The sequence below is a fragment of the Rhyacophila brunnea genome, unplaced genomic scaffold (assembly GCF_057557595.1).
Source record: "Rhyacophila brunnea isolate RB1 unplaced genomic scaffold, BYU_Rbru_1.0 scaffold_11, whole genome shotgun sequence".
NCBI lineage: Eukaryota > Metazoa > Arthropoda > Insecta > Trichoptera > Rhyacophilidae > Rhyacophila > Rhyacophila brunnea.
In genome coordinates this window covers 40,954,551-40,981,808 of record NW_028232763.1, presented here as the reverse complement: position 1 = coordinate 40,981,808, position 27,258 = coordinate 40,954,551, and the positions used below count along the sequence as shown (strand labels likewise).

Sequence of the window (27,258 nt, the reverse complement as noted above, 5' to 3'; positions counted from 1 at the left end):
CACCGTATGAATATGCAACCTGCCATGTAATTATTACGGGGAAAATGTTAATGTGTGCATTCCTATCTGATTGCGAGTATCATTTTAAAATATAATATTATTATTATATCTGACAATCTAACCTCATATCCGTAGCCAACCGTATCAAGATACATTATAGTGTTGCTTGTTTAAAAAATGATCGCGATTTAATCTCACAGTGTTTTAAAATTACATTATTTTTAATTATTATAAATAATATACTCACATTTGAATAGTTCCAATGGGTGCCTTAAAATGAAACGAAAATTGATGCTTCTTTTTAAATAAATGGAAATCACGAAGTCATATATTATGAATTATGTCAATCAGCCATTTATTTTACAACTTTTTTGAAAATTTTATTTTACAACGTTTTTTTTAGCTCGTATTCTTATTTGTCCGGTGGTTGTTTGTCCGGTACAAAACTTCCCGACTAGCTAGACATTTGAAACTTTTAGAATATATCAGAACACGATGCCAATGCATTTTTAATACGTTTAGCCATCTTTAAGTAGAATTGATTTCATTTTCAGTTAATTCTGTTTTGTATGAAAAGTTATTTCGACACCATTATTGGTTGCTAAGTGGGTCCTAGCAATTAAATTATTAATATTAATATATTATACGTGCGTTACTATGGAAATCAATATGACATTTCAGTATTATTTCTATGAAGTACAGTTTTTTTTATCGTTTAAGCTAGTCAAGTCAAGTTTATATGATTCAACAGAAAATTTAAAAACATTGTATATAAAAGCTCTTTTTATCTTGTAATTATTTATTATTTTTAATGATACCATAAATAATTTTCTAAGACCTACTAAGACCCGGCTCTATAAAAGCGTCATACGCTCGGTCGTTGCATACGGGTGCGAGTCATGGACGCTAAATATGAAAGCAGCTGAAATGGTGGATTGTTTTGAGAGAAAGATCCTGAGGCGGATATACGGACCCATGAATGATGGTGGGCAGTGGAGAATTATGTACAACACGGAACTATACCGCTAATACCAAGATTCAAAACTCTCCACCTTCATAAAACTCCAGAGGCTAAGCTGGGCAGGCCATGATACCGAAGAAGATCCTCGAAGGAATCCCAGGGGGGGAAAGGTCAGTGGGAAAACCACTCACACAATGGGGTAATAGCGTTATAAGAGATGCCAACCAGCTGCTAAAAATCAAGAACTGGAAAAGACGTGCGGAGGACCGTACCGACTGCTCGACTTGAGCTGTAGCGACATCGAAGAAGAAGAATTTGTTTGTATTTTAAAAATTAGAGTAAATTTATATTATTGCAGTCATATTTATATACATATAGTATATTATACAAATATAGGCTATACTAGTCGTGTCAAACATTAAGCAGGCTGTGATCTACTATACACTATCAAAACTGACAGTGATCTATCGCACTCTCTCAACGCCGTTCTTCAACTTTAACAAAATAATTATATTTCTATGATATTATAACAAATTAAACAACAATTCTCTTTCACTGTCGCAAAGAATTACTCAGTTTCCGATTCGTCGTAAACTTGGGAGTTATGGACTTCTTTTGGGCCCTCATTGCACTCAACGTAAAAATATTATCGTACTGTGTAAAGAGTCTACTGTTTGACGGTAAAGTAAAACTACGCCACAGTTTAAAGCGTGGGGATTCAGATGTTCTCTTACTCCCACTCCTGCGGAGGCAGGCAATGATGCAATATGAAGCAAGGAAATACAAATATGAATCATATTACAATGCAACTGAACGTATACACTTTATACATTTTACGACTCAATTCCTGTGTACCTATAGTGGAACGAATTAAAAATTATCCCGTGTTCGACGCGTTGAACATGCAGGGGATATATTACTTGCATTTGTTTCGGTATATCCACTGTTTGATTAGGACTATCTCTAACTACATCCACCCCTTTCAGTTCTTATACATGTATTTCCTACGACTGCCTACCCCCCCCCCCATTGACAGGACATCACTACCAATAACTACTAATTTAATCAATCGATCGATCCGGTTAGTTTCAAATTTTTCCAACAATTATCCAGTCTGAGAGTAGGTACTTATATCATTTTATAATATCTACTTCATATCAAGGCACTATTTCACTTACAAATTCTTAATATTATAGTCGGGGAACACAACATTATTGGTAACTAAAATACCTAACGGGTGTGGAGTAACAGGTAACCGACCTCAAGTGTGGAAGAATATGGGATTAACGTGTCATTAATACGTCATTCATGCACTCATGTTCATGTCATGCTCATTCAATATTGGTGTTTTTGAAGGTGACAGCACGTCTATAATTTGAGTTTCATTTTCGTTGGACTCTCACACATTCAAAACTCTGCTTCAAAATGTAGTGTGTTGTTGTAGGCTTCTCCAAGCTGATTCCACTTCTCTCGGTCCTGTGCGTTGCGTTGCCACGCACTTTCACAGAACTTTAGCATTTCATCGATCCAGCGGCCTCTAGGTGTACCATGCGGACGTTTTGTACCTCTTGGGTACCACTGGATGGCTAGATTTTTTCAACGAGTGACCTTTCTTCGAGCTATGTGTACAGCCCATTTCCATTTGAAGTTTTTAGCGAACTTTATTACATTGCAAACCCTTCTTTATTTCCTTATCCACTCATTCCTCTTATTCGTGTAGGTGTAGGTAGTGTTACACACATGATTATTGGGCCTCTCTCGATAGTCTAAATTACGTGTAACCATGTCACCTGACCTCTAGTCAACAACGGACGTATGTACGTCCAAAATTCCTTGATTAACTGTCAAAATATTCAACATGTACTTAGCACGTAAGAATTGTAGCTAAGTATAATAATAGTATGTCAGAGAAGAATGTGATTTGCCGAATAAAAGAGACGAAAGCCAAAAGAATTTAATAATAAGATAAGAATAATAAGGAGTATGTAAGGGAAGGATGGCAATACTGTTCGATAGAAAGAAGTCAGTCTAGGGTCGCCATTTTAAAGAGTGAGCATCGGCCCTCACGACTCGGAGAAAAAAAAAACAAATACATAATCGAGCATGGAAATGAAAAATGGGATACGGAGTGAAAGGTCATAAATTAACAGTTGTGAACGATAATAATTATTAATAACGAAACTAAAATTAAGAGCATAAAACATTTGGAAGTGTAACTAACTAACCTAAGAATATAAATCGACCAAAATATAACGAGTTTCATTTAATCCTACCATGAAACCGATAGCAATTTAATTAATTTTTGTGAATCCCGGGTTCCTACCAACATTCAGAGCTAGCCACAGGACCCAGGATATATCAGTAGGTATAGCCTATCTGAATTCTATTTATTAATCTGTTCTGTGTGGTGGACCCCATTCAATCTTTATACACACATATCCTCCGACTACCCCCATGGACAAGCTATCACTACCAAAACTACTCAAATGGAATAGTACAAAACTTAAATACATTACAATTTACTTAATCCATCGATTGATCGTGCGAGTTTCAGATTTTACCAGAAATTATCCTACCTGAGAGTAGGAACTTATATAATTTTATAATATCCACGTGACACGTCATACGTAGGCACTATTTCACTTAGAAAATCGTAGTATCATAGTAGACATGTCACATGCAAAATTGCAATAATAACCCTTATTGTAATTTAATTCATAAGAACTGGTTAAAATTAATTCAAATAAATTATTAACCATGAGAGAACATCAAGAGGAAAACATAGAGGCTGGCCATGATGTGGACATATACCTATACATATTAGTATATGTCTAGAGAACCGTCGTGCGGTTGGTCATGCGCATCTATGCTACGAGTATATTATATTATAAGACTGCTATCGGCCGCTATAGCCGGCTATCGAGGGTAGTTTTTCATATTTTTGTATTGAAGTATTATAATTTTTACAATAAGTTAGTTGTAATTGTTACAATATGGGTTATGTTATAACAAGACCTCTCATAACTGTGCTAACTTTTAGAGCGAGATAGACATTTATGAATGTATAGACGGCCAACTTATTGTAACAATTATAATACTTCAATACAAAAAAATGATAAACTACCCTTAGCGGCCGATAGCAGTCTTGTGTATAGAATAGATGCTATGGAGCTGAATGCCCTGTTACGTCAAATTAAGTAAGTATCTACTTATGTAGCAATTATATTACTGTAGTTTTTTAATGATATACTTAATAATAATAAAATACAGTGATAAATTGTTTGCATGATTTTTTTTTAAATTCGAGAATCACTCGAAAGTTCGCATGTAACACCATCTGATTCAGAGCATTGAAATGAAATTTACTGCCAAGATCATTTTTTTGCAACAAAGTCATGATTTGTATAATTTTTATATTTTCCAATGTTAATGAGAACAAAAAGTTAATATTCGTCTCTATATAATTTGCCGCTGACTTACCGCAGGTTTCGTGTACAAAAACTGGCATGGCCCACTTGGCATACTTAGTTATTAATAAAAAGCATAAATTTAATAAAAACACGTATTATTTTAAGTTGCATTTTACTTTCTATCAGTGCTCGATATGGACTAGAGTGGACTGTAGCGCAGTCGAGACTTATCGGGGGAAAATTTTCAAATTGTTTCCCAATTATGAAAATAGTTAAATCCATTTACTTTAGATATTTTTTCTAAAAGTTTAATACTAACCTTGTTCCATCCTGCATGGTAAAAAAATAATAATGATGAAATGTCGTAAACCCCTATTTCTAAAAGTGATTATGACGTTTTGTGTGTTTACTAAAAAGATATTTTTTATGCCATTTCAATAATATTTCTAATAAAGTTTGGTTTTCTATGGGGCGTTCCTCGTAGAAAACTAAGTCTCTTCATCAACGCGTGCTAACCAAACATGAATGCACTGTGATATTAGTTGTTATATAATTATTAATATAAATTCTAATCCATGATAGTTTTGTACCATAACATAGGATTTGGTAATATATTGTATGTTATTACTAAATAAACTAATTAAATGATTGTAAATTCTATTTTATTGTTTAATTTGTATTTTTTTCTCTACCTTGTTTTTTCTCTAGTTGATTTACTTGTACTTTTTATTCTAAATATCATGTTGTGAGCGTCTTGAATTAATAATTTGTTATGTGCCCAATGTGTCTTTTTTAAATAAATACATTATTTAGAAGTACAAAGCAGTAACGTCCCGTGGCAGTAGGGAAACTATAAACTGCTTATATGCGGTAGATAAAGGCAGATGAGAGAATGATACAATTGTAGACAGTAAGCTGAAAAGCTTTGCCTTCCCAAATTTTCTGTAAGCAACTATCGAAGAACTAAAGATCGAGCACACTTCTGTTGTAAAAATATTGCGTGTTCCGGTTTGTAGTGTTTTATATTTCAAGCACTGTTTACATACTATCAGTTTTTTACAATACGGAACGTGTTGATTTTTATTCGCAATTCGATTATTTATTATTGAAATCATATTGTTTTATTATTAAAATGCTGAATTTTATTTCTAGCATTGGCCTGGATTTAGGCACCATAATATGGGTAAAAGCTTAGACTATAGATACATCGGTAAAAGGGGTATTACCCAGATGCTTCAGAACATTATAAGCAATGAAATTATTAAATGAAAAGATTTTTTTTTCATTATTTGGTTTATTGACATTGTAATGTCCCAGGGCTCCATGAAGGGTGAATCCCTGGGTGAAATAAATTACTTTGAATAAAAATAAATAATGGTTGTTTTCTTTTATTATTATATTACTTATCATAACTAACAACTAATGGCTTGGTGGTATCCAGAAAGACTCAGTATACCTACTTAGTAGATTATAAAATTTGTAAAAAAAAAATAGCATATGACAGGATATATCGAACAACAGTACCAATCTAATATTATTATTTTTGCAAACACCTATTTAATACATATTTAACAGTTTAGCCATGAAAGGTTTACGAATTACATGTTAATTAATCACTTTTAGTCAGCAGCCACGGCACTGTCCTGACAATAACCTATAAAACCAAAATGCATTGTAAAATCGTGCTTCTTTAAATGTAATTAAATTTTATTGAATCCACGATGATGTTATTCTTTGCTGTAGGTATTTATGATTTTAGAAAATTCGCAAATATATCTTCCATACAGAGAAACTTAATTGTCCTTTGTTTAAGATTAACCTTTGCAATTATGAGAAAACGAGATACCCATTAATTTTTTCACATCGTAATCAAAGAAGCTCTCGTTTTTTCAACAATTTCTACTTACAAACTAAATTCATTATTTTAAAAGATTACAATATTATCATCATTCATCATAAATAATATTATCACATTATCATAAATACCTGCCTGTAACTCAATCAAATTAGGCTTCGATTTTACACTATATAGCATTATTAATATGAATTGTCATTCTGTAGAAAATGACGTAGGGATATTATTATTAGGTAGTGATAAACCACCACACTTCTGGTCTAGCTCAGTTTCGGTTTTTTTTAAGGTGTGTATCATTAATTGTTCTGTTGTAATTAGCAGCTGTCACTTTTATTTTATTGTCCGGTTTTTGGAACTGGGGGTGAACAAATAACACACCGGAATTGTTTTGGAAGTGGCCAGGTATATTTAAGTTAATATTATATAATAGATACATTTATAATAATTTATTTTACGGAGGAGACAAATTCGCGCATTTACTTTTACTTTTACAACGGTCATAATTTACGGCATTGCCGGCTCGGCTCTGTTATTATTATTTATTTTCGTAATCAGCGCTTTACTATTTGTTGGATTTGATACCGATTCGGGCCTCTCCAGATACACAGAGACATCCCCAAAAGGGGTCCATACGGGGGTGCCATAGTAGGTATGCTAAAGATGTGATTAAATTTCAGTAATGCGAAAATCGCAGTGGTGTTTTCACTTATGCGATCAGAATCTGGAAACAGAAACAACAAAGAGATTCGACCGCTTGCTAAGGTACTCACATTTCTAGAAGTTCGCACAATTGCGCAATTCTTGACTACTAACTGTTATACGTTTTCTTGAAATTACCCATAAAATCGTACAACACTTACTCATGGATTTAGTTCATTTATTTTTAGAGCTCTATGGCCCCTGCTAACTTGCTTACTAAAAGAGTCCAGCTTCCCGGGTCTTAGCCATATGGTAAATCTGGCCCTGTGACGTGCACCGACCCATTGAATTAGGTGCTTATTACAAAATTAGTCTGCTACGGTAATAATAGGATGCAGCGACACAATATGGTTTAAATACCACTGGCAGGGTTGAAAATGCGGATAGGAATGAGGAGTAAATATAAATCGTCAGCTGAATGCAGAACTTAACTCACATTTGAAATATTTTGCAGAAGAGTTTTTTGAAACAGCCTATTTCAGTTATTTATCATTTTTTATATAGAATTAGTGTATGCACCATTTATTTCATCAATAATCCTACTAAAATATATCCATAAAAATAATAAATAATTTCAGTGCCTAGGTAAATTGTTTCAAAAAACTCTCTCCTCAAAAATTTCAAATGTTAGTTAGAATAATAGTTCTGCATTCAGCTAACGAATGGTTTTCTATGAAAAGGTACTAGGTGTCCACCGAATTAATTCAGTAGATATACAAAAATTGGATCACTGGACCATGTGGGTTCTGCGAACTCTAGAACGGGTGTTCAAGAGATTTATTGGTTTATCTATCACGCACGATACTCGAGAAATCTGATCTGTCAAGCCAGAAAACAAAATGTTCATTTATTATGAGTTACTACAGGTAGGTGTCTCTATTATAATGTTTCAATAATTTATCATAAAGGTGCGGTCGCTAAGCATTTTAGTGTCAAGACACACAATAATTTTAAATTGGGTCAGGGTGGGTATTGTGAAAATACCATAAAGCCTCATAAAGCACACACATATCAATACATCATGACACATGGAATAATATGTTTTTGTTGAAGTATCACCTACCTACTAACATCATGTCTACCAGTGGTGTAGTGATAGATAAAATAGAACAGGGAGCTAAACATTTTTTAATCAGTATAATATATAATGTGTATTATCGTCATAAAGAAATTATAAAGCAGGGATAATATGCAATTAATTATTTCTATAGAACAACTAACGCACACAGCCTCCATTTTCACGAAACGAAATTTCTGAAACTAACTAGGTACATAGGTACTTACCTAGTGTATCTTTCAAAATATCTAGTAGGTCTAAATTATAGAGTATAGAACATGCACATAAAGCACAAAGAAATTAGTATTATGCCTGATTTTAGAGGGCATGTCAAACTTCAAATTGCAAATTACTCCATAACATGAATTCGAGACTTACCAACTTTTGGCAGTAATCCCACGAATAAACTATATAATATGTATGTACAACTCCCAATAGCTTTTCATCCTACTTCCAGTGTACTCATAGAACTTACGATTCATAGATACTTACTTATTTCATCATACATTAATTTTCATTGCATTACTTACCTATCCCGATTTTCTCAAGAAAACCCCCGTCCAGAATCCAAGTCGAAAGCTTTCTTTTAGCTTTTTTTTCCAAAAATCCTGTAGGTACTATGGGTTGTTCCTCCGTTAATAATATTCTGTTCAGAATCCATCTCGAGACCTTTCTTAGCTTTTCTCTCTATTTATTTCGTGCCGACAACTTTTCAGCTTTCTACTATCCCTTACTGATTATCCATTCAGATTCTTTTAGGTTCCTGACTTTTTTTGACTTTTCTTACCTACTTACAGTCTTCGTACAGTTCTGAGTTCCTGATCAAGTAAAAATCTGATCAGTGCCCTTTGAAATTCCAGGGCATTTGCATCATTTTGTTAAGGATCAACCAGGATCCGGGAAGTGTATAATTTATTGTTATTCAAAATGTCCGCGCCACTGTTGTTGGTCGTTGTTAGTAATATTATATTGTCATAACTAAAAAAGTGGCGGGGGGATACATAAAAAATTAAATCACTAACATTGCTTTAAGTATTAAAGAACTAAAAAAAATTATAAGTTAACTTGCAATAATATAATAAATATTATCATGTGCGTATTAAATCGCATGTACCTACATATAATTATGTATGATTATGATCTCAAAAAATATTAGATCAAAAGATACTTACATAATATTTTTTAAATAAAACATTGATGAAATCGTCAAAAATATATTTTTAAAGAAAATATAAAATTGTTTGGGTACGTGCACACGCTCAATTGGCGAGCCAAAAGTTTACCTTGTCCACGCTCTGCTACTGACCAACGGACGACCAATGAACGAGTAAAACCGCCGATTGTGTTGTACATGTATAATAATAATATACAACACACAGAAAACATATAGACACAATGACAGTAGTGTATTTAGTAATCAGGCTTTGAGAAAATCACATAAATAGGTATATTGTGTCCTCACTGGGATCGAACCCGGAGCTCCCGGATGAAAGGCCAGCGCCTTACGCACTGTACCACGAGAGCTGTGATAGTAAAACATAGACTCTATTTATTATTGTTATATAAAATAATGTATATAAAAGATTAAATAAATGAAATCTCCGCATAAAATAACAGAGGAGTGAAGAGAATAGGTTCAAAAGAATTTTATAAGTTATACCCAAGGCTCGAAATAGACCGGAGCACATCAGAGCGCCGTTCCTATTCACAAAATTCCCAAAATTATCGCTGTCTTACGGAAAAATTAATTTAACCGTCTGAGGTAGATAAGCCATATTATTACAATGAATCCAACACACTTATTTTTATAAAATACACATAAAATTAGATAACTACCTACCTATGTATTTATAATAAATTATTTATCTATGTACTTAAATATTATTTTAGTAAAATTATCGAGCGCTCCGGTTCGTAAAATTTTCCATTTTAACCGCTGGTTGTACTACCTAATAATAAATTAATTGGGTTGATCTCTGTTTTTTATTTTCGAATATCTAAAATAATTAATAGAACAATCACGACCTTCTTAGTACTTGTATTAATGGTACGTAGTTCGAAATATGGTTGAACAATGTTAAAGGGAAAATTATTATTCTTGAACTTCTAAATCTTTTGAAATCCTACCACAGAACAGATTAATACGATAGAAAATACAAAGGCAGTCGCAAAAGAGCAAGAGTGCGATGCAGAACCATCTGGATTAACTTGACAATAAACATCATCCAGAGTTACTAATTTAGCTCGACTTTTTAGGTGTCTTCACCGTATTTTAAATGGCTTCGTTCTGGGAAACTGTTTTTTTCAGTCAATTTACTACCTGCTATAATATTATGACGTATTATTATTATTATTATCTATATGAATATTGTCGGCGACGCAATCTAAGTAGCCAATAATAGCATTTTTAAGATAGGCGCGTATTTTAGAGAGATTAATACAAAACCCTCTGGAAAGTCCTCAAATAACCAATATTGGGTACCTACTAATTGCATCGTTTCCGTATTAAACTTTACTGCACATAATTTAGGTAGGTACCTATCTTTTCAAATTTTTCCATATTTTCTCCATACTGGAAAATAATTATACCATCTTACTAAGTACCACACGTAGATAGTTACGCATTTCTCATTATGTTTGTTTTCCTTGAATCCAACAGACTTCAATGTAGGGTGCTTAACGCTTTCGCTGCTGAAGAGATAATGAGATTTTAATTGCCCCCTTTAAAATGCACGTTAATTACATCGATCGGCCGCCTGGTCATTACGCACCGTGTGCGTCTTCCGCGTCCAAAGTATTAATGCGAAAAAAATTGTACGATGACTTTAAATCGTATGACTTGCATGCCAATGAAGCAGGGGCAGTAGATCCTCTGGAACGTGTGGACCTAGTGCAGAGAATTTAATGATTTGCATAATGATTATTTATGAATATTAATTTAAAAACTAGCCGGATTTAATAACGTCTTCTGTACTGTTATTTTAATTCTATAGTCATTCTTGGCGTCCGTTAGTAGATATTTGAGAAAATAAAATAAGTAGCACTATTTTCTCACATGGCAACATATTTAGTTTGTTTATTGGTGGCCATAGACTTATAGACAACCATAGACTAATATTGTTGCTGGCTTTTTGACACTTTGACAGGTATTCGTTTTACCAACACAGATTCTGGGGCAACGTATAATGTTTTCTGTATTGAACGTCTTTTAACTTACATTAGTTACGTTTTACACTTTTAGTATTGTTTTCATATCTTAAGCTTCATAATGGATATGCTCCCTAGTCCTGGGTTCTCAATTCCCAGTATCGGAACACCTCTCCATCAGCCAGAGGAAGATCAACAGATTCTACCGAATGCCTTGCAACAGCAGATGCCTCCGTTGGCCCCCATGGGCGCTTCGCCCAGCATGGGGGTCTTCGGATCCGCCATGCCTTCCCTGATGGCGACGACGCCTCAACGGCCAATGCATACATATGCCCCCTCATTTGCTACACCACAGAGTATGATGCAGCCTCAAACACCAGTAAGTAATAACATTGCAAATATTTTTCTGTACCTAGATCAGGGAAACCTATATTTCTTGGCAGATAATTTGATTTGGTAAAGATATAGCTTCATCGTCAAAAATCAACTTGAAAAACCTCCCATATTTCACATTTTGGTGCTTGTGACTGGTCGTCCGCCGTCTTTGGCTGTCAGTCGCTATTGTTGAATTCAGCTATCTTTTTGTCATCGAATTATAGTACGCGGTCCAAGTAATGATGTGTATTTTGGCAAAAATTATAGGACGTGTTGAAAATGTAAAAATATGCTAACCAGCGAATTAAATTAATTCCATTTTTCCATTTGACCTAACCTAGCCTAACCGGCGAATTTAATTAATTCCATTTTTGAAAATTGTGGTATTTTTGACGTACTATACTTTTTTAATAGTACGCGGACCAAAATGTACTATAATTATAGTTCGGTTGGCAACACTGCGTTCACTCCACCCCACATTTTTAATGAAATATTTGAAAACTAAACACCAACATGGCCGATGGCACTAGTGAATTTTTCTATAAACAATCTTGCCCTAGTGTCCTAACACTACTTGATGAAACCCAGAAATATAGAAAAACGTATGGTGCAAAGTCCACCACTTGTTAGTCTTGCGCAATAGGTTTGTTTGTTTCTGGGTTACGTTATGTTTTAGTTCTCGGTTAGAAAATGTCAATAGATAAATTCCAGCAATCGCCATTGTTTCACTTAGTTCTGCCATCGATAGATTAAATTGAATTGATAGATTGACTTAAAACATAAACTGGTTGGTCCAATGTGAATTCTACATTTAAAAATGTGAATTATGGACTGTTTTTTAAGGTTTTTCTTTGATGACATGGTGTACTATATCTTTACCTTTGATTCTTCTTCAGCTTGTAAATGCCTACTGTTATCTACTTGTTGCCTCTCCCATTTGCATCCACTGTGTCCAGTTCTATGATTTCCGCATCCAATTAAGTCCGTCCGACGGCACTTCTGATATCAACCGTCCACCTAGTTGAATGAAGACCTTTAATTGTAATATCATTCGATACCTTTCTTCCTCGCCCGTCATCCCGTCTGCTGATGTAGTTGATACATTGCTAGTTAAATCTTGCATAGCAATAGATGATGGTTACAAGTTTTGTTTGCTAATAGATATCTTCATTCCTGATTAATTTTTTATTATCGATTGTTCCATCAATTATTGTGCCACTAGTAACTTGTGTACTAGACCAGCTGTTAAGGTTCGTGTCTCTGATCCATGAGCACACATTCTCGAAGTTACATTGTGTCTGGAACATATCAAAGAGTTTCTGGATACGTAAAAAGAAACCTATTAAGCATCTACTTATGTATAACTCATATCTGCATGTGTAATGTCAACTACAGATGAAATGTGTATACCTTCTAAAAGCCTGACGTTTTGTACCACAGTTGAAACATTCAGTCTACCTAACAGCAGTGGCGAAGGGTGGAGGTAGGCTGTTATGATTCGCTATAAATAGTGCACACTAAACTTTTTTAGTCATATGTATTTGTTTTTATTGAACTAAGACTACAATTTACAGATGGTGTTAGTTAGTTTTTAAAAATCAACTAAACCCTGCCTAAACGAAACCATAATAGTTTTAGTCTAATTTGGGCAATACGACAAAATTGTGCACACTTTTTCATTCATAGTTATTTGTTTTTGTTGGATTAAAAATACATATTGCACATATTCTTGGTTATTTTTTTAAAATTCATTAAGCCCTGCCTAAACCAAACTATAATATATATAAAATATTATTCTATTTATAAAATATTCAAAGTTATGTATGATTTAATTGCATAATTTTAGATATTTTATAGATATACATGTATTTTTTGACTATTATCTATTATGGCTTGGTTTCTCAGGGTTTAATTGAATTTTAAAAACTAACCAACATTATCTGTAAATTGTAGTCTTATTTCAACGAAAACAAATATCTATGTCTGAAAAAGTTTAATGTGCACTGTTTATGGCGGATCTTAACAGCCTACCTCCACCCTTCGCCACTGCCTAACAGTGATACTTCTTATTACTTACTTACCTAATTTTATTAAGTTTTCAACATTTTACTTAGTTCGTTTGTTTATGAATTTTTCTTAGACATTTTTTAGGCTTGCCGAGTGCATTAACAGTAGGAATCTAATGTGTCTAATATGGTATTTCCAAACACTTAAAATTTCCAACACTAATTTTTATACCTTATTCTTTACTTAGTTTACCTAAGGTTTTTGTTCTTTTATTGTATTAATTTGTTATCAAATTGAGCCCTATGTCAGTGAGTAACGTGCAGTGGCGGATCAAGTCATGTAGAGGCCCTGAGTGGTAAAAATTTCGGGGCCCCCAAATTCAAGTTGGAAAAAAAAAAGTTTTATACATAGAAACTCTCATTAATTTATTAACATAAAATATAACAAAGGTAATAGAAATAAAATAAAAAAAAACATATTTTTTAAATAAATTTTCGTCTTGCTTTATTTCTTGCAAATTCGTCAATTATTTTGGCAGTGTCAATTCGGTTTAAAATTTTTTAACTTATATTTAAATAGATTTGATAAAGATTTTTTTAGACTTTTTTCGCTTTTCTGCACCACTTTGATATCTCTTCATTTTTTTACTGTGAAGGAAAAAGTATTTATTTGGAAAAATGTTAAGAACGTATACCGTGTTTTGCCGAAAATAAGACATCTATAGAAAATAACCACATCCTAGCGTGAGAAAATGGATTTGGCGAAAATTCAGAATGGAATGCAGAATATGGGCAGCTTTGATGATGGAAGATGACATGACTCTTTTTGAATAAATTTATATACAAATATTATATGTAAAATAATATATTTTACGTAAGTAAATTAAATTTTGCTTTTTATGGAGAAATCGGTTAAAACCGAAAATATAGCAATTTAACCTTTTCTTTGCTGAAGAGATCGTATGTACATACTATCTCAATCCTTGCAAGCCACCAATGCGGATAAGATCGCTCGATCTCAATAACTCCGTCGTGTTTATTTACATAATATGACGGATAACGACATTTTCGTTCAGTCCCTCTAACAATAATGATACTTTTTTTACCATTTATTTTTAATTGGAAAATTTCATATAATACAAATAACTAGCATATTTTCTGCATTTAAAAAAATGAATTTTAAATCACGATTGTTTATATGTACATAATATACTAAAATATAAAATAGGATGCACTTACAATATTTTCTTGCGTCGAGAATATAATTAAAATTGGGAATAACATATAATATATTTAATATTACGACATTTCTAACATTTGTAGTCTTTCTGCTTTATTCCTGTAGTTTAATTTATATATTTTACATTATATTAATACCAATGATGTGACTGAAATAGCCATTACATTATTATTCCTTAAGTCGTATGAAATGTTAGTGTGTTGTTAGTGTGTACTACGTATGATTAATTAATAATATATACAGTTGAAACAATCAATCCTTTATAAAATGAATAAAATAGACAATATCTACATAGATATTATGTACTTTTAACTTCTTAACATTAGATAATTGTAGTGCCTGTTGTAACCTATTGCTATTTATAAATACCGTTGATAAAAAGGTTCATAATATTGTTTAAAGATAAATTAATAAGAACAGGAATACACATAATTTTATTGTAATACAGTATACTCAACCTACGGCAATATAATTTAATTATTAAATCAGTCTCATTGTAATAATACAATATATTATAACACGTATGGAATAAACAAGAAAGACAAAATAAAGTAGGTAAAATGGTGTCATATTTTATTATTGTCGATTGTTTGTTACGGATCAATGTATTTTTTTTTCAATTCAATCTAATTGGAACAAAATTCTTACAAATAATTACCAAATAGCATATAATAATACTTTTTGAAGCAAATTTCATTTAATCTCAATGCACTTACAGTCATCTTAGCCATATGTAATCGGTGCAGATGTTTTTTGCTATATTGTATTTGTGGAAATGCTATTTGCGCACATTGTGGTTTCACTGCAAGAATTTGAAGAATTATATATTTGCCAATCCTGATATCATTTAGTAATTATTCATATACTTACATAAAGCATAATATTTCTTTTTTGTGATACAAACTTAGGAATGGTGCCGCAGATGACCGCATGATCTTTTATATTTATAACTTTTTTTTAGACCAACCCCAACCTAACCTAACCTACCTTTACCTACCTTACCTTTTAATTACCACATTTAAATAACACGTTAATTATATCTAATGGCCAATTACTCCAAACGCGCCAGTCGCGGTGTTAGCACTAAATGAGTAAATATTCAACAGTAAATCACTTGACACAACCAGTTGTTCAGTAAGGCAGCTATTCTTGAATGGCTTAGGATTCCTGGTTTTCCCTTGACCAAAAGCTTCACTTTGTGTCCCGGTTGCATTGGAGCACGGCATAATTGTGATGCGGTCCTTGGGTACTTTCCTCCCTGGTACATTACTTTCTTCGCGATGAACGTACATTTTACGAAGGAGAAGTTTCCAAAAACCCGTCTCATCTGCGTTGTATAATCGAATACCGTCGAATTATAGAGCTTAACTAGTAAAAATAACAACGTATTATATTAGTTGTCGGATAATCGAGCGGTGGATTACTGAGAGTGTACTTTACTATTTTTAGTATATATTTATTTTTTGTATTCTTAATGACACTGAAAATATATTACTGACATTACTAATAAAGATGCCTTAGATGTGTAAAATTAAAAATTTATTTATAATATGAAAGTTTTTGTTATCGAAATATGTCTTTTTGTGTATTACAGCAAAACCTCATGTCCCCCATGGTTGGCCCCGGGAGTATGGCCGTATCAAATTCCATAAATCAAATAAGTGGTCCCGCCACTCCAATGACTCCGATGACTCCACATTCTGCAGACCCCGGTATATTACCGCAGTTGCAGTGAGTAGTTGATCATATTGTATTCGTTTACTATTTTACAACGTTAATGTGGGCATCAAGATAGCATTTACAATTATTTATTTTTTACCATTTCTGCTACTAAGCAGAGTGTATAGGCATCTTAATGTTATGTAAACCCTTCAAAGGGATCAGATACACACATTGAAAGACAATATCGTCGTTGAAAATAGCAAACTGTGTAACTCCAAAAACACTACTTTGCAGGAGAGACAAAAAACATTATGGTTTCGTGTAAAAATATATGGTTATGGAGTTAAATCATCCATGATTTTACAATGTTACAATTTTTTTAGAATTACATCATTTGCAAGACGGCCACTAGATGGAATTTAAAGTCAATTTTCAATTAAAACAGATTTACATATTTCTCTAATTTCAACGACGATATGTGATATTTGCTAGATATGAGTATCAGACAGGCAAATAAAATTTTACAAAAGTACTTTTTTTTCCCGAACATGTCCGATTCTAATAAGATCATATGGGCCTCCACAGAGTGAAGGGCTGTATTAACACATTTTTTGTTAATATATCAAAAGTATTATAGTAAATACCACAAACATTGTTGTTTAATTGTTATGCATTACGGTAAATCGATAAATGAGGTTTGAACATTTTCGCTGCACCCATAGAGATGCCAATAACTAAAATTGTACAAACTCCACTTTCAGTATGGACTCACTGCACTTTAGTGATATAATATCTCCATACCAAAGAGCCGACAGCTCATTGTCTGAATATTGCCTAATACCAATATAGGCCAAATAATGAACGACTCCGATTGCCTTGTGAAATGTCACAAATTATGTACGCGTTTTAGAATAATCGTTCTAATCCTCAATGTCTTTACATTTGGTTGTATATAATAGTAATATGTAACAGTAATAATTCACTTTGTGTTCATCGCGGTCGGTCTTGTATCAGGTTGTTGATTTTGGTTGCTATGGTTTTCTACTCTTATATTTTGTTATATTGTGTTGCCATTCTGCTGCCAATTTAGCTAAAGATCTAATCAATGACTGTAACACTACTATTGTAACACAAGCACTACCATGTTACTTCCAAAATACCTACTTCTTTTTTGATGACTACAATTCAATTAACTTAATAATCAAAACTTGTTTAATCTTTAATCAACAATGTTTTGATAAGTTTGTGGTCCACATTGAAAATTTATAAAGGTTCTCTGTCATGTTTAATAATAAATTTCTGTTTTTATTTTCAGGAACATTGTTTCAACTGTAAATTTAAGTTGCAAATTAGATTTAAAGAAAATTGCCTTACATGCTCGTAATGCTGAGTATAATCCAAAACGATTCGCTGCCGTCATTATGAGAATCCGTGAGCCGAGGACGACAGCTTTAATATTTTCGTCCGGAAAAATGGTGTGCACAGGAGCCAAGAGTGAAGAAGATTCAAGATTAGCGGCTAGGAAATATGCTAGAATTATTCAAAAACTTGGTTTCATTGTAAGAATATTGATATATTTTATCATTAGTTTAATATGTAATTCTTTTTAGGTTTTCAAACAAAGTTTTTTTATTAATTATTCTAAAATTTTTGAGCTGTCAATACTTACTGACAGCTACATACATATTTGGGGCTAATAAAAAGTTATGGGCCAGAAACTGTTATTTACACAGGACAGATCTTCCTAAACTTAACATAGCCAACCTTCTATATTTCACTATAATTTTTACTAGCAATATTCTGCATGTGAAAATTCCACACAGAAAATTGCGCACATAGAAAAATATTCACATATTAAAATTTTATTTTTTAATCTTGGATGCCCGAACACGGAAGTGATAAATAATATAATGAAACCGAGGCAAGTGTAACTTGAAGCATATACCTATTGCTAAGGTTAAGGGCAGTGTGATGTTCTACACTTTAGTGTTCCCTAAATGGTATCCCCAACAGAACCCAAGGGTTCCGCAAAGTAAAATCAAGGTTGTTCTGTATATAGTCTTAGGGGTTTTTTGTATATTTATATAAATCTACTTGAATTATTGAGTTGCTAGCACTCGGCATTCTATTATGAAGCACTGAACGCGACCTTCTTTCGTGGTACTGAAGTAACATCAGACCCTTCAAATAATTACAATAAATTTCTACACATGAATTAGGTATCGTTTAATTATATCAACCATCATATCACATTGAATTGTATCATATAGCCACACATTTCTAAATGTTAATATTCTATAAGTAAAATAGCGCCGCAACTTTTTTTATTATCAGCAAATTTGTGGCGTGTGTTTATCTCACTTATCTGGTTGACCTGCCACACCTGTTCCCCAGACTAGAGCCCTGTCAGCCCCCCGCTTTGGGGGCCATGGTTGTGGTATTAGTAGCTCGCAATCCCCAGTTAATTACTGATTTCAGTATTGTATTCACATATCCGAGCAGCAAAAAATTAATTTGATCAATGTACATATTCAATTTTCACAAAGCTTATTAATTATTTCTCAGACAGGTCAAAGAAAATTGTTGGAGGAAGTCAGGAGCCACTACGAAGTTTCTTGTTCGTGTTGATGATAATGAACCACTCTGACATTGTATTAATTTTTTTTTTGCTTCCACTGTACTTAATAAACTAAATGGTCTTTAATATGATTTTTTTCTTTCAGGCAAAGTTTCTTGACTTCAAAATACAGAACATGGTGGGCAGTTGCGATGTTAAGTTTCCGATTCGACTGGAAGGACTTGTTTTAACTCACGGTCAGTTCAGTTCGTACGAGCCAGAATTATTTCCCGGTTTAATTTACCGAATGGTGAAACCTAGAATTGTTTTACTTATATTTGTCTCCGGTAAAGTTGTATTGACCGGAGCCAAAGTGCGTCAAGAGATTTACGAGGCGTTTGACAACATTTATCCAATTCTGAAGAGTTTCAAAAAACAGTGAAGAAAGAATATAAATTAAATACACACCTACGCCATAGTTATTGAACTGATGATTTTTGAAGTATTTTGTGATGAAATGTCAACAAATTTTCAAGGTTCTTATTTTTATAAACACTTAATATTAAATTTTTTTACAAAATAAAGAAAATAAAAGTGATATTGTTTTATTTGTAATGTATTATTTACCATGACCAATAATTCTATTTATACATAATATGAAAACACCTCAGATAGGTACATACTAATATATATCTACTAGAAAAAAATATGACACCCTGACGGACTTGAACATATATTAGATTTGCGCCAATGTGCTTTACCAATTGAGCTTTGGTGTCCTCTCTAATTATGACGAAATTAACTAGCAGTTTTTACATAAATTTTTGTGTTTTAAATGAAGGTATCAATTAAGTGCCTTAACTTTAATTACTTAATCGATTGATATTTATTTTGCCGTATTACAGTTCATCGTAAGCTGTCGTACTATATCTGATAACAACGCTGTCATTATTATCAGATATTTGATACTTATGACTAGGCTTACCATATATCCCGGTTTTACACATTGATCTCGGCGTCCCGGCTGTTGTTCCGCGTATGAATGATTGTCAATAATAAATTGTTGTGAAAGTATATAAATATTTTCATATCTACACAGTTCGAGTAACTCAATTGAAGGAATTCTGCGAATTTGTATATAAAAAAATAGTTCAGCATGGAAGTACCAGATTTCTTTCTCTGTTGCCGGCAGTCGAAAGAATTTTAAATATATTCGAAGGACTGAAGTCATATTTTCTTTCTCAAGAGAACAGTCCAGGTGCATTGCGAGACTTTTTTGAAAGTGAATTATATTTTTGGTTAGTGCAGTTAGACAGCTGAGTAATTTTAACAAGACTACCCATGGAAAAAAGTCAAGCAAGCGCCACAGACATTGTTTTGTAACTAAGAAAATTAAAATCTAATCTTCAGGAAAGAATGGATAGTAAGTAACTTTGTCCCGCTAGGAACGAAACAGTTGTTCAGAAACTGTGGGAAAATAGTTTCGGTGGCGCTGAGATCATTGCGTGGGTTGGACTTCATCATGTACTGGAATAGGACGAGATTGAACGATCTGCTGAAGCTATAAACATTGCACATAGATTCAGTTCAGATGATCGACAAAAAAATAATACTGACAGTCAATTTGATGAGATGTCAGTCGCAAAAACTTTTCTTGCATCAAAAAATGATAAGTGTAGTTCAACGACGACCCAAATCAAGTATGTTGACAAGACGTGGGTCCAATTATTCAAACATTTTCAAGAGCAACACAACACATCGATGTACCCAATCTAGTAAAAGTTATTCAATACATTTTGTGTCTACCAGAAACGTCCGCAGCCTTGGAGCGTGTTTTCTCGATCATGAAACACATTTGGTCGGATGACCGAGGCCGCATGCAGGAGTCTACGGTACGGGCGTTACTGTACTGCAAATTGAACTTCGGCATTACGTGCAACTTTTTTTATGAGAAAATTTAATTAATAAAAATGAAGTGCTGAAAAAAGTTCATTCCAGTGAGAAGTATACGACAGTTACAATAAATAAACAAAATAATTTAAATTTCTGCTGCAGCAGAAAACATCTGCATTCTTCTTTTGTACTTAAGATATACTTTTAATATTAAAACAATTTTCGGTGGTTAAATTTATTTCTGTCCTATCTCCCATTCCTGTCCCGGTTTAGAGTTTCATAATTATTATGGTAAACCTAATTTTATGACCTATTTTCAAATCATTCAGAATTTTATATAAATATATAGGTACCTACCTACGATACGATTATATTTCCAATTTATTTTCCTAGATAGGTAAGTATTTTCTTCTATTTTTCCCTCGTTTTCCAATGGTTTTTATTGTGTAGGTATTTGTATTTTATTTAGACTGCAAGAAAGACAGCGATCTCAATACTATACAGGCATCAGAGTTAGCACTATAAATAGAAGGAGTCTTACATACTATTTTCTGTTATGACATTTGAAATTTCATTGCAAATGCAGAAGTATGGTTAAATTGGTAAACTCGTAAAATATTAAGATCGCTTAGTTGACATTTCAATTTTCAATTCAAGTACGCAACGGCAACCATTTTTTGTTTATTGTGATTACTTACTTGAGTGCGGTGCGAAACGGTTTTACAGAGTGGAGTATTAACCTTTTTACTGCCGGTAGGTCACGGTAGGTGTATGTATGGCGGTACCTTGCACGCCACAAATTTTATTGCAAAAATAAAAAATTAAAATCAATTCACGTTTTAAGTGGTAAAAACGAATTCTGTTTCAATTCTGAGTATGTGACGATATTCCCAATATATGTCGTTGTGTGTTCAACATATTTGTATGTTTAAAATAATTGATTTACGTTAAACGTTTACGTAAAATCCCCCTTAAAGCAGGACGTCCAAAGAAGTCATTTTTGTATGAGCGGCGCTCCGTTCACGGAAAAGTTCGCGTCTTAAAACGTCATTGGCAGCCATCCGGTTATTGGGTCCTTATCTACTCATTATGATGGATTATATTTTTATATGCCTTACAAATTGGCAAATAAATATCATTGCAGTGCCTACCTAGTTCTTTGCATATGAACTTGCAATGCAAAGTGGTCCTTTTTTACTTAAATTTCATACATTTAAGCTCAATCTTTATTTAATTTAATCTTTAATCTGATATAAATAAAAAGGATTTCAAGGATTTTTATAAAAATTGATGTTTTTTAAAATAAATATAAAAAATATTAAAACTATGAATTAGTCAAAAATCTAAGCCGTAAAAAATTGAAAATTTAAACTAAATTTTAATAATACATATAACCATAAAAATAATGTAATAATAACGTAATCTATGCCATAAATATGTAACAAATAAATAAGTTTATCTTTGACTTAAAAAAAAAAATCTTTTTAATGTTTTCAGTTACATATTTATTAATTAATACAGTTGAAATTGTAAATTATCAAAAAAAAAATCTCAAATTGCAAGCTTCGTATTTTTCCGCTAGGTTCGTTGTTGGCATAAGGATCCCCCTTAAATGAATATGTACATCATATGAAAACAATAATAAATTATAACGATAATAAAATTCAAGGAAATACGTAAAATTTAAATTTATTTCAAAATATTAGAAAACAAGATTCAACATATTACAAATATACATAAGTAGGTGAAAATATCAAATTACAAATACAATGGTACTTCAAAATCAAAACTATGATTCTGATACTCTATGTTAATAATAGGATATCTTTCAATATGATTTCCCTTGTTGGGTAGGTATTTTAGTGTTGTGTTTGTTTGGTTACTTCGTGTAGTCTGTATGATTAGCCATGGCGTCAAGATGATTATAGCCTAGCCAAGAGCATAGCATAGCCAAGATGATTTCGGAAACAGAGAACGGTTCGGCCACCGACTGTGGATTTTATCAAAACTATTATTGTGTGTAGCTACTCTAGTGGTTTCAAAATATTGGGTGTTGTACATTCTCACAATCATTTCTTATTTTTAAAATATTTGAATATTCTGTGAAATACGAAAGCAATAAAAAAATGATTGTTTCAATATACTTTGGAATTTTATTTCTTCCTGGCTCTAATGTTTTATATACACTGATTATACAATCAGTAATGTTATTTACAAATAGACACTATCTATATATCGCACCTTCGCAACTAAACCGCCACAAGTCCAAATTTACGTGTTTTGAGTTAATTACTACGTTTAATTGTCTATCATTCATAGTATATGTACCGAAAATTTCATATCTCTAAGTCATCAAATTGAAGTCAAAACTTCATTCAATATCTAAACATATTTCAAAAACACAGTACAAAAATGCGAAAGGTAAAAACTTCAAAGCTGATTTTCTCTGTTTGATGTTTTTTGCGTGCGATATGTAATACAGTATAACCTCGTTTTTACGTGCCCGGAATTCACGTTTTCCCGGCAATTGCGTGTATTTTTTTCAGTCCCGATGTATTTCAGTACATTTAATACCCGCATTTACGTTTTTCTTTCCCGCGATTTACGTCGGAAATATTCAAAATATGCGAGTTACGCGCGCTTGACAATGATTGGGTCGTGACATTCGAACGATTTTTCAATAAAAATTTTATTTGAATGTTGTTTTTTAAAACGTTATTTTTTTAGAAACATAAAATTTAAATGTTCTTTTTTTCAATACCCCCCTTTTACATTTTCCCTCCAATTAGGTTTTTTTCTTCAGTCCCTTAAAAAACGTAAAATAGGGGTTATACTGTATATGTTATTTACAAATAGACAAAATCAATAAATTTAATATACAGTTGTCCCGAGTGATCGACGATAGTCGGACGTCTTCACTAACGAGTTAGCGAGTGTTTACAAATAATAATCAATTAAGCGTGCGGACGTAATAATATAATTGTTACAAAGTTGTTTACAGTTAAGACGTGTCTTTTGACACGAAAATATGAGAAAAATGTCTCTGACTACAGGGGCGCTTACTCTAAACCAAATAATTACAAGTTAAAAAGAACTTTTTATATACAACGTTTTTAAATTTTCTGTTGAATCATATAAACTTGACTTGACTAGCTTAAACGATCAAAAAATTTGTACTTGATAGAAATACTGAATAATGAAATGTCATTTCATATTGATTTCCATAGTAACGCACGTATATATTATTTAATAATTTAGTTGCTAGGACCCCTAGCAACCAATAATGGTATCGAAATAACTTTTCATATAAAACAGAATTAACTAAAAATGAATTCAATTCTACTTAAAGATGGCTAAAAGTATTAAAAAAATGTATTCTAAAAGTTTCAAATGTCTAGCTAGTCGGGAAGTTAGTTAAAAATCGATTGCAAGATTTGTACCGGACAAATAAGAATACGACCTAAGAAAAACGTTGTAAAAAATACAACGTCGCCAGCAATGGAACACCAAAACGAAACCCAACAAACAATGTCGTATGCATCAGTTGCACAAAAAATGCAATTTCCGAAGAAGGAGCAAGCCATCGTTCTAAATGCTATCGATGGCATCTCCATATGAGAATACATACTATCAATCGGGAATAAAGTGGGTCCATGTCATATAAGATATGTATCTAGGATTTCCCAGGGAAGAGTATTATATACTTGAGTAGTCAAGAGCAAGCAGATAAATTAACAGAAAATCAAGAAACAGTTAAAATTGGAAACCACATACTAGAAATCAGACCGCTGATCAGTGGCGGCTCCTCTAACACCATGCATGTGCGCTGCACTGCTTTTTCCTAAACATCACTCAATGCGCAACAATGCTATTCATAAGTCATCACTCGTTTACCGTAATTTAATCCATGTAAATTTATACCAAAAGCATGTACTCAGTGAACAGTCACTTGAAATCGAGCGCTCGTGGTCAACGCACAAATATGGATCTTAGTTTGCCGTTCATATTACATTGGGTAATAACAGTTCAAACCGATACGTGAAACTAATAAACATGTCATAAAAACACAAGATTTTATTGCTTTCTGGGACGCCGACCAGTTCACAAAATTCGACACAGAAAAAAAAACAGTAGGAATACGCGGAAAAATGTAGTAACTGAGATTTAGCAGGATTGATAAAAAATTGTTTTTTTTTATTTAAATCTCATATAAATTCATTGGAAATAGGCTGATATTGAATACAAATCAACATAAATATTATGGTTACGACCCTTAAATCGTTATATATTTGCAAATATTTGAATATAATTTATATAAAAATAATATCTGAGTTACCATGTTCTTTTAGCAAGTGAGTGAACATGATGTCATATGCTTAACAATACTTGACTCGCGCTAAGTTTCATTGCCGACGCAATTTTTTAGACTTTATTTTATTTTGTAGACGAAGGGTCTGGCGCCTTGTCGTCAATAATTCAATATCCTGCGTCGAAAAACACGTATTACGTAAATACGTATTGATACCAGATAAAGGTATCCCCCGGGATACTACCGCAGCTGACCGAAACATCGGTTTTCCCAAAAGGACACCTCAGCCTACCTCCGCCCTAAACTTGTTTTTATTCAATTCATTTCAGTCAAATAGCCATTTCAAATACCATTTAGATGACAACATTTTTTTTGCCATAAGTTCTCTCTGGGTACGAACTATGGCAATACAGAAACCGGATGGCCGCAACCGCCGCCATCAGAGAGAGAGTTCCGCGGAAGGATAGAGACGTCCACTGACGCGTGGGTGGACAATAAAACCGGCCGGCTGGAGCCGTCTCGCCCTCTTTTCCGCTAGTCCGTCGCCCCGAAAGATCCTTGCCGAACCTCGCCATGTCCCGCCATCTTGTGTTATCTATTAGTACGCCGCGAGTTGCCGATACTGCCGTGTGCGCCATCTTGTCGAGTAGATATTATCGCAGTACGCCGTGAGTTGTGGATATCGCCGCGTCCGCCATCTTGTCAAGTTATCTATAACGGTACGCCGCGAGTTGGCCATACCGCCGTATCCGCCATCTTGTGAGATTGACATCGTGCAGTTCTCCGCCGAGTTCCCTTGAGCCTGCGCCCCGCCGGCATCACGTGCCTGTCACCTCGTGGCCCCGAGTCTGCGCCCCGTGCTGCTGCCTCGTGCCCTCGGGAGTCTGCGCCCCGTGCTTGCCGCTTGGCCGCCGAGTCTGCCCCCCCGTGCTGCTGCCTCGTGCCCCTCGGGAGTCTGCGCCCCTCGCTGTCCACAAGGTCTGCGCCCCGTGCTTACCGCGCCTGCACCCCGCCGGCACCACGTGCCTGTCCCCTCGTGACCACCGAGTCTGCCCCCCGTGCTGCTGCCTCGTGCCCTCGGGAGTCTGCGCCCCATGCTTGCCGCGTGGTCACCGAGCCTGCGCCCCAGCCGGCACCACGTGCTTGTCGCCTCGTGCCCCGGAGTCTACGCCTCGTGCTAGCCCTCTTAATCTCATATATATCAGCATGTATTTCTACTAATAAACGCCGACCTTACAATACGTGTTTCAGTCTCCTGCCCCTCACTCTTGGCCTAAGCCCAGTGTCACGGCCCGCCGAATTCGTCTCACCAACGAAAAGCCGGTGACAGTATATACGTAAAACAAACGATAGTTATATTGTATATATTATTTTTTTTATATGTTCTTGAAAAATTATTGCAGTTCACTGTTCAGTTTAGTTTCTGCTGCCACGATCTGATCACGTTCTGTTTATCACTTTATTTCGATAATTTTCTTCGTAAAAAGAAATTATGAATAATATATGATTGTTTAATCAGTGAAGTGTGTGTTTTAAAATGATGTCGATAAATGTAGACTATATTAAACATAACAAGAGTTCCTTCAAAGAAAGAATCAAAATAAAAAAGGCTGGTCCACCGAAGCCTGAATTAAATATTAAAAAAATATGTGGATTAAAACAAAAAGTTTTTACACGTTCTTTTCGAAAGGAAATGTATGACAAGGCTTTATGGTTATGTGGTTGTGAGAGATTGAATACATTTTTTTGTTTTCCTTGTCTAATTTTTGGAGGAGATTATAACTGGATAGAGAAAGGTGTCGATGATTTAACACACTTTGGCGAGAAGGTTAAAAAACATGATTTTTCACAGAAACATCTGGATAATATAATAAATTTATCGATTTTGGGTTCGGTTGATATAAGACAACAATTGGATTCTGCGTATCGTGCTGAAACTAAACAATTTAATAAAAATGTTGAAAACAATCGGTATATTTTATCAAAGTTAATTGACTGTAAAATTTTGTGGTGCATTTGAATTAGCTCTACGCGATTGTTATGCGCCATTCAAAATTGTAACTGTTAGTGAGTCAGCAGTGGATTCG

General features: G+C 33.7%; 2 protein-coding genes across 2 annotated transcripts in view; both read left to right on the top strand.

Moving 5' to 3' along the window:
- The window catches only part of LOC147078717 (uncharacterized), an 869,452-nt gene that overhangs the window by 607,232 nt on the left and 234,962 nt on the right, over positions 1-27,258 (top strand). The gene's annotated exons all lie outside the window — the stretch shown is intronic.
- On the top strand, positions 11,116-19,577 carry Tbp (TATA binding protein). The gene is made up of 4 exons (XM_085960405.1): positions 11,116-11,508; positions 16,345-16,481; positions 17,728-17,971; positions 19,136-19,577. The coding sequence occupies exons 1-4, from the start codon at positions 11,251-11,253 to the stop codon at positions 19,409-19,411; spliced, it is 915 nt and encodes a 304-aa protein (XP_085816531.1). The 5' UTR covers positions 11,116-11,250; the 3' UTR covers positions 19,412-19,577.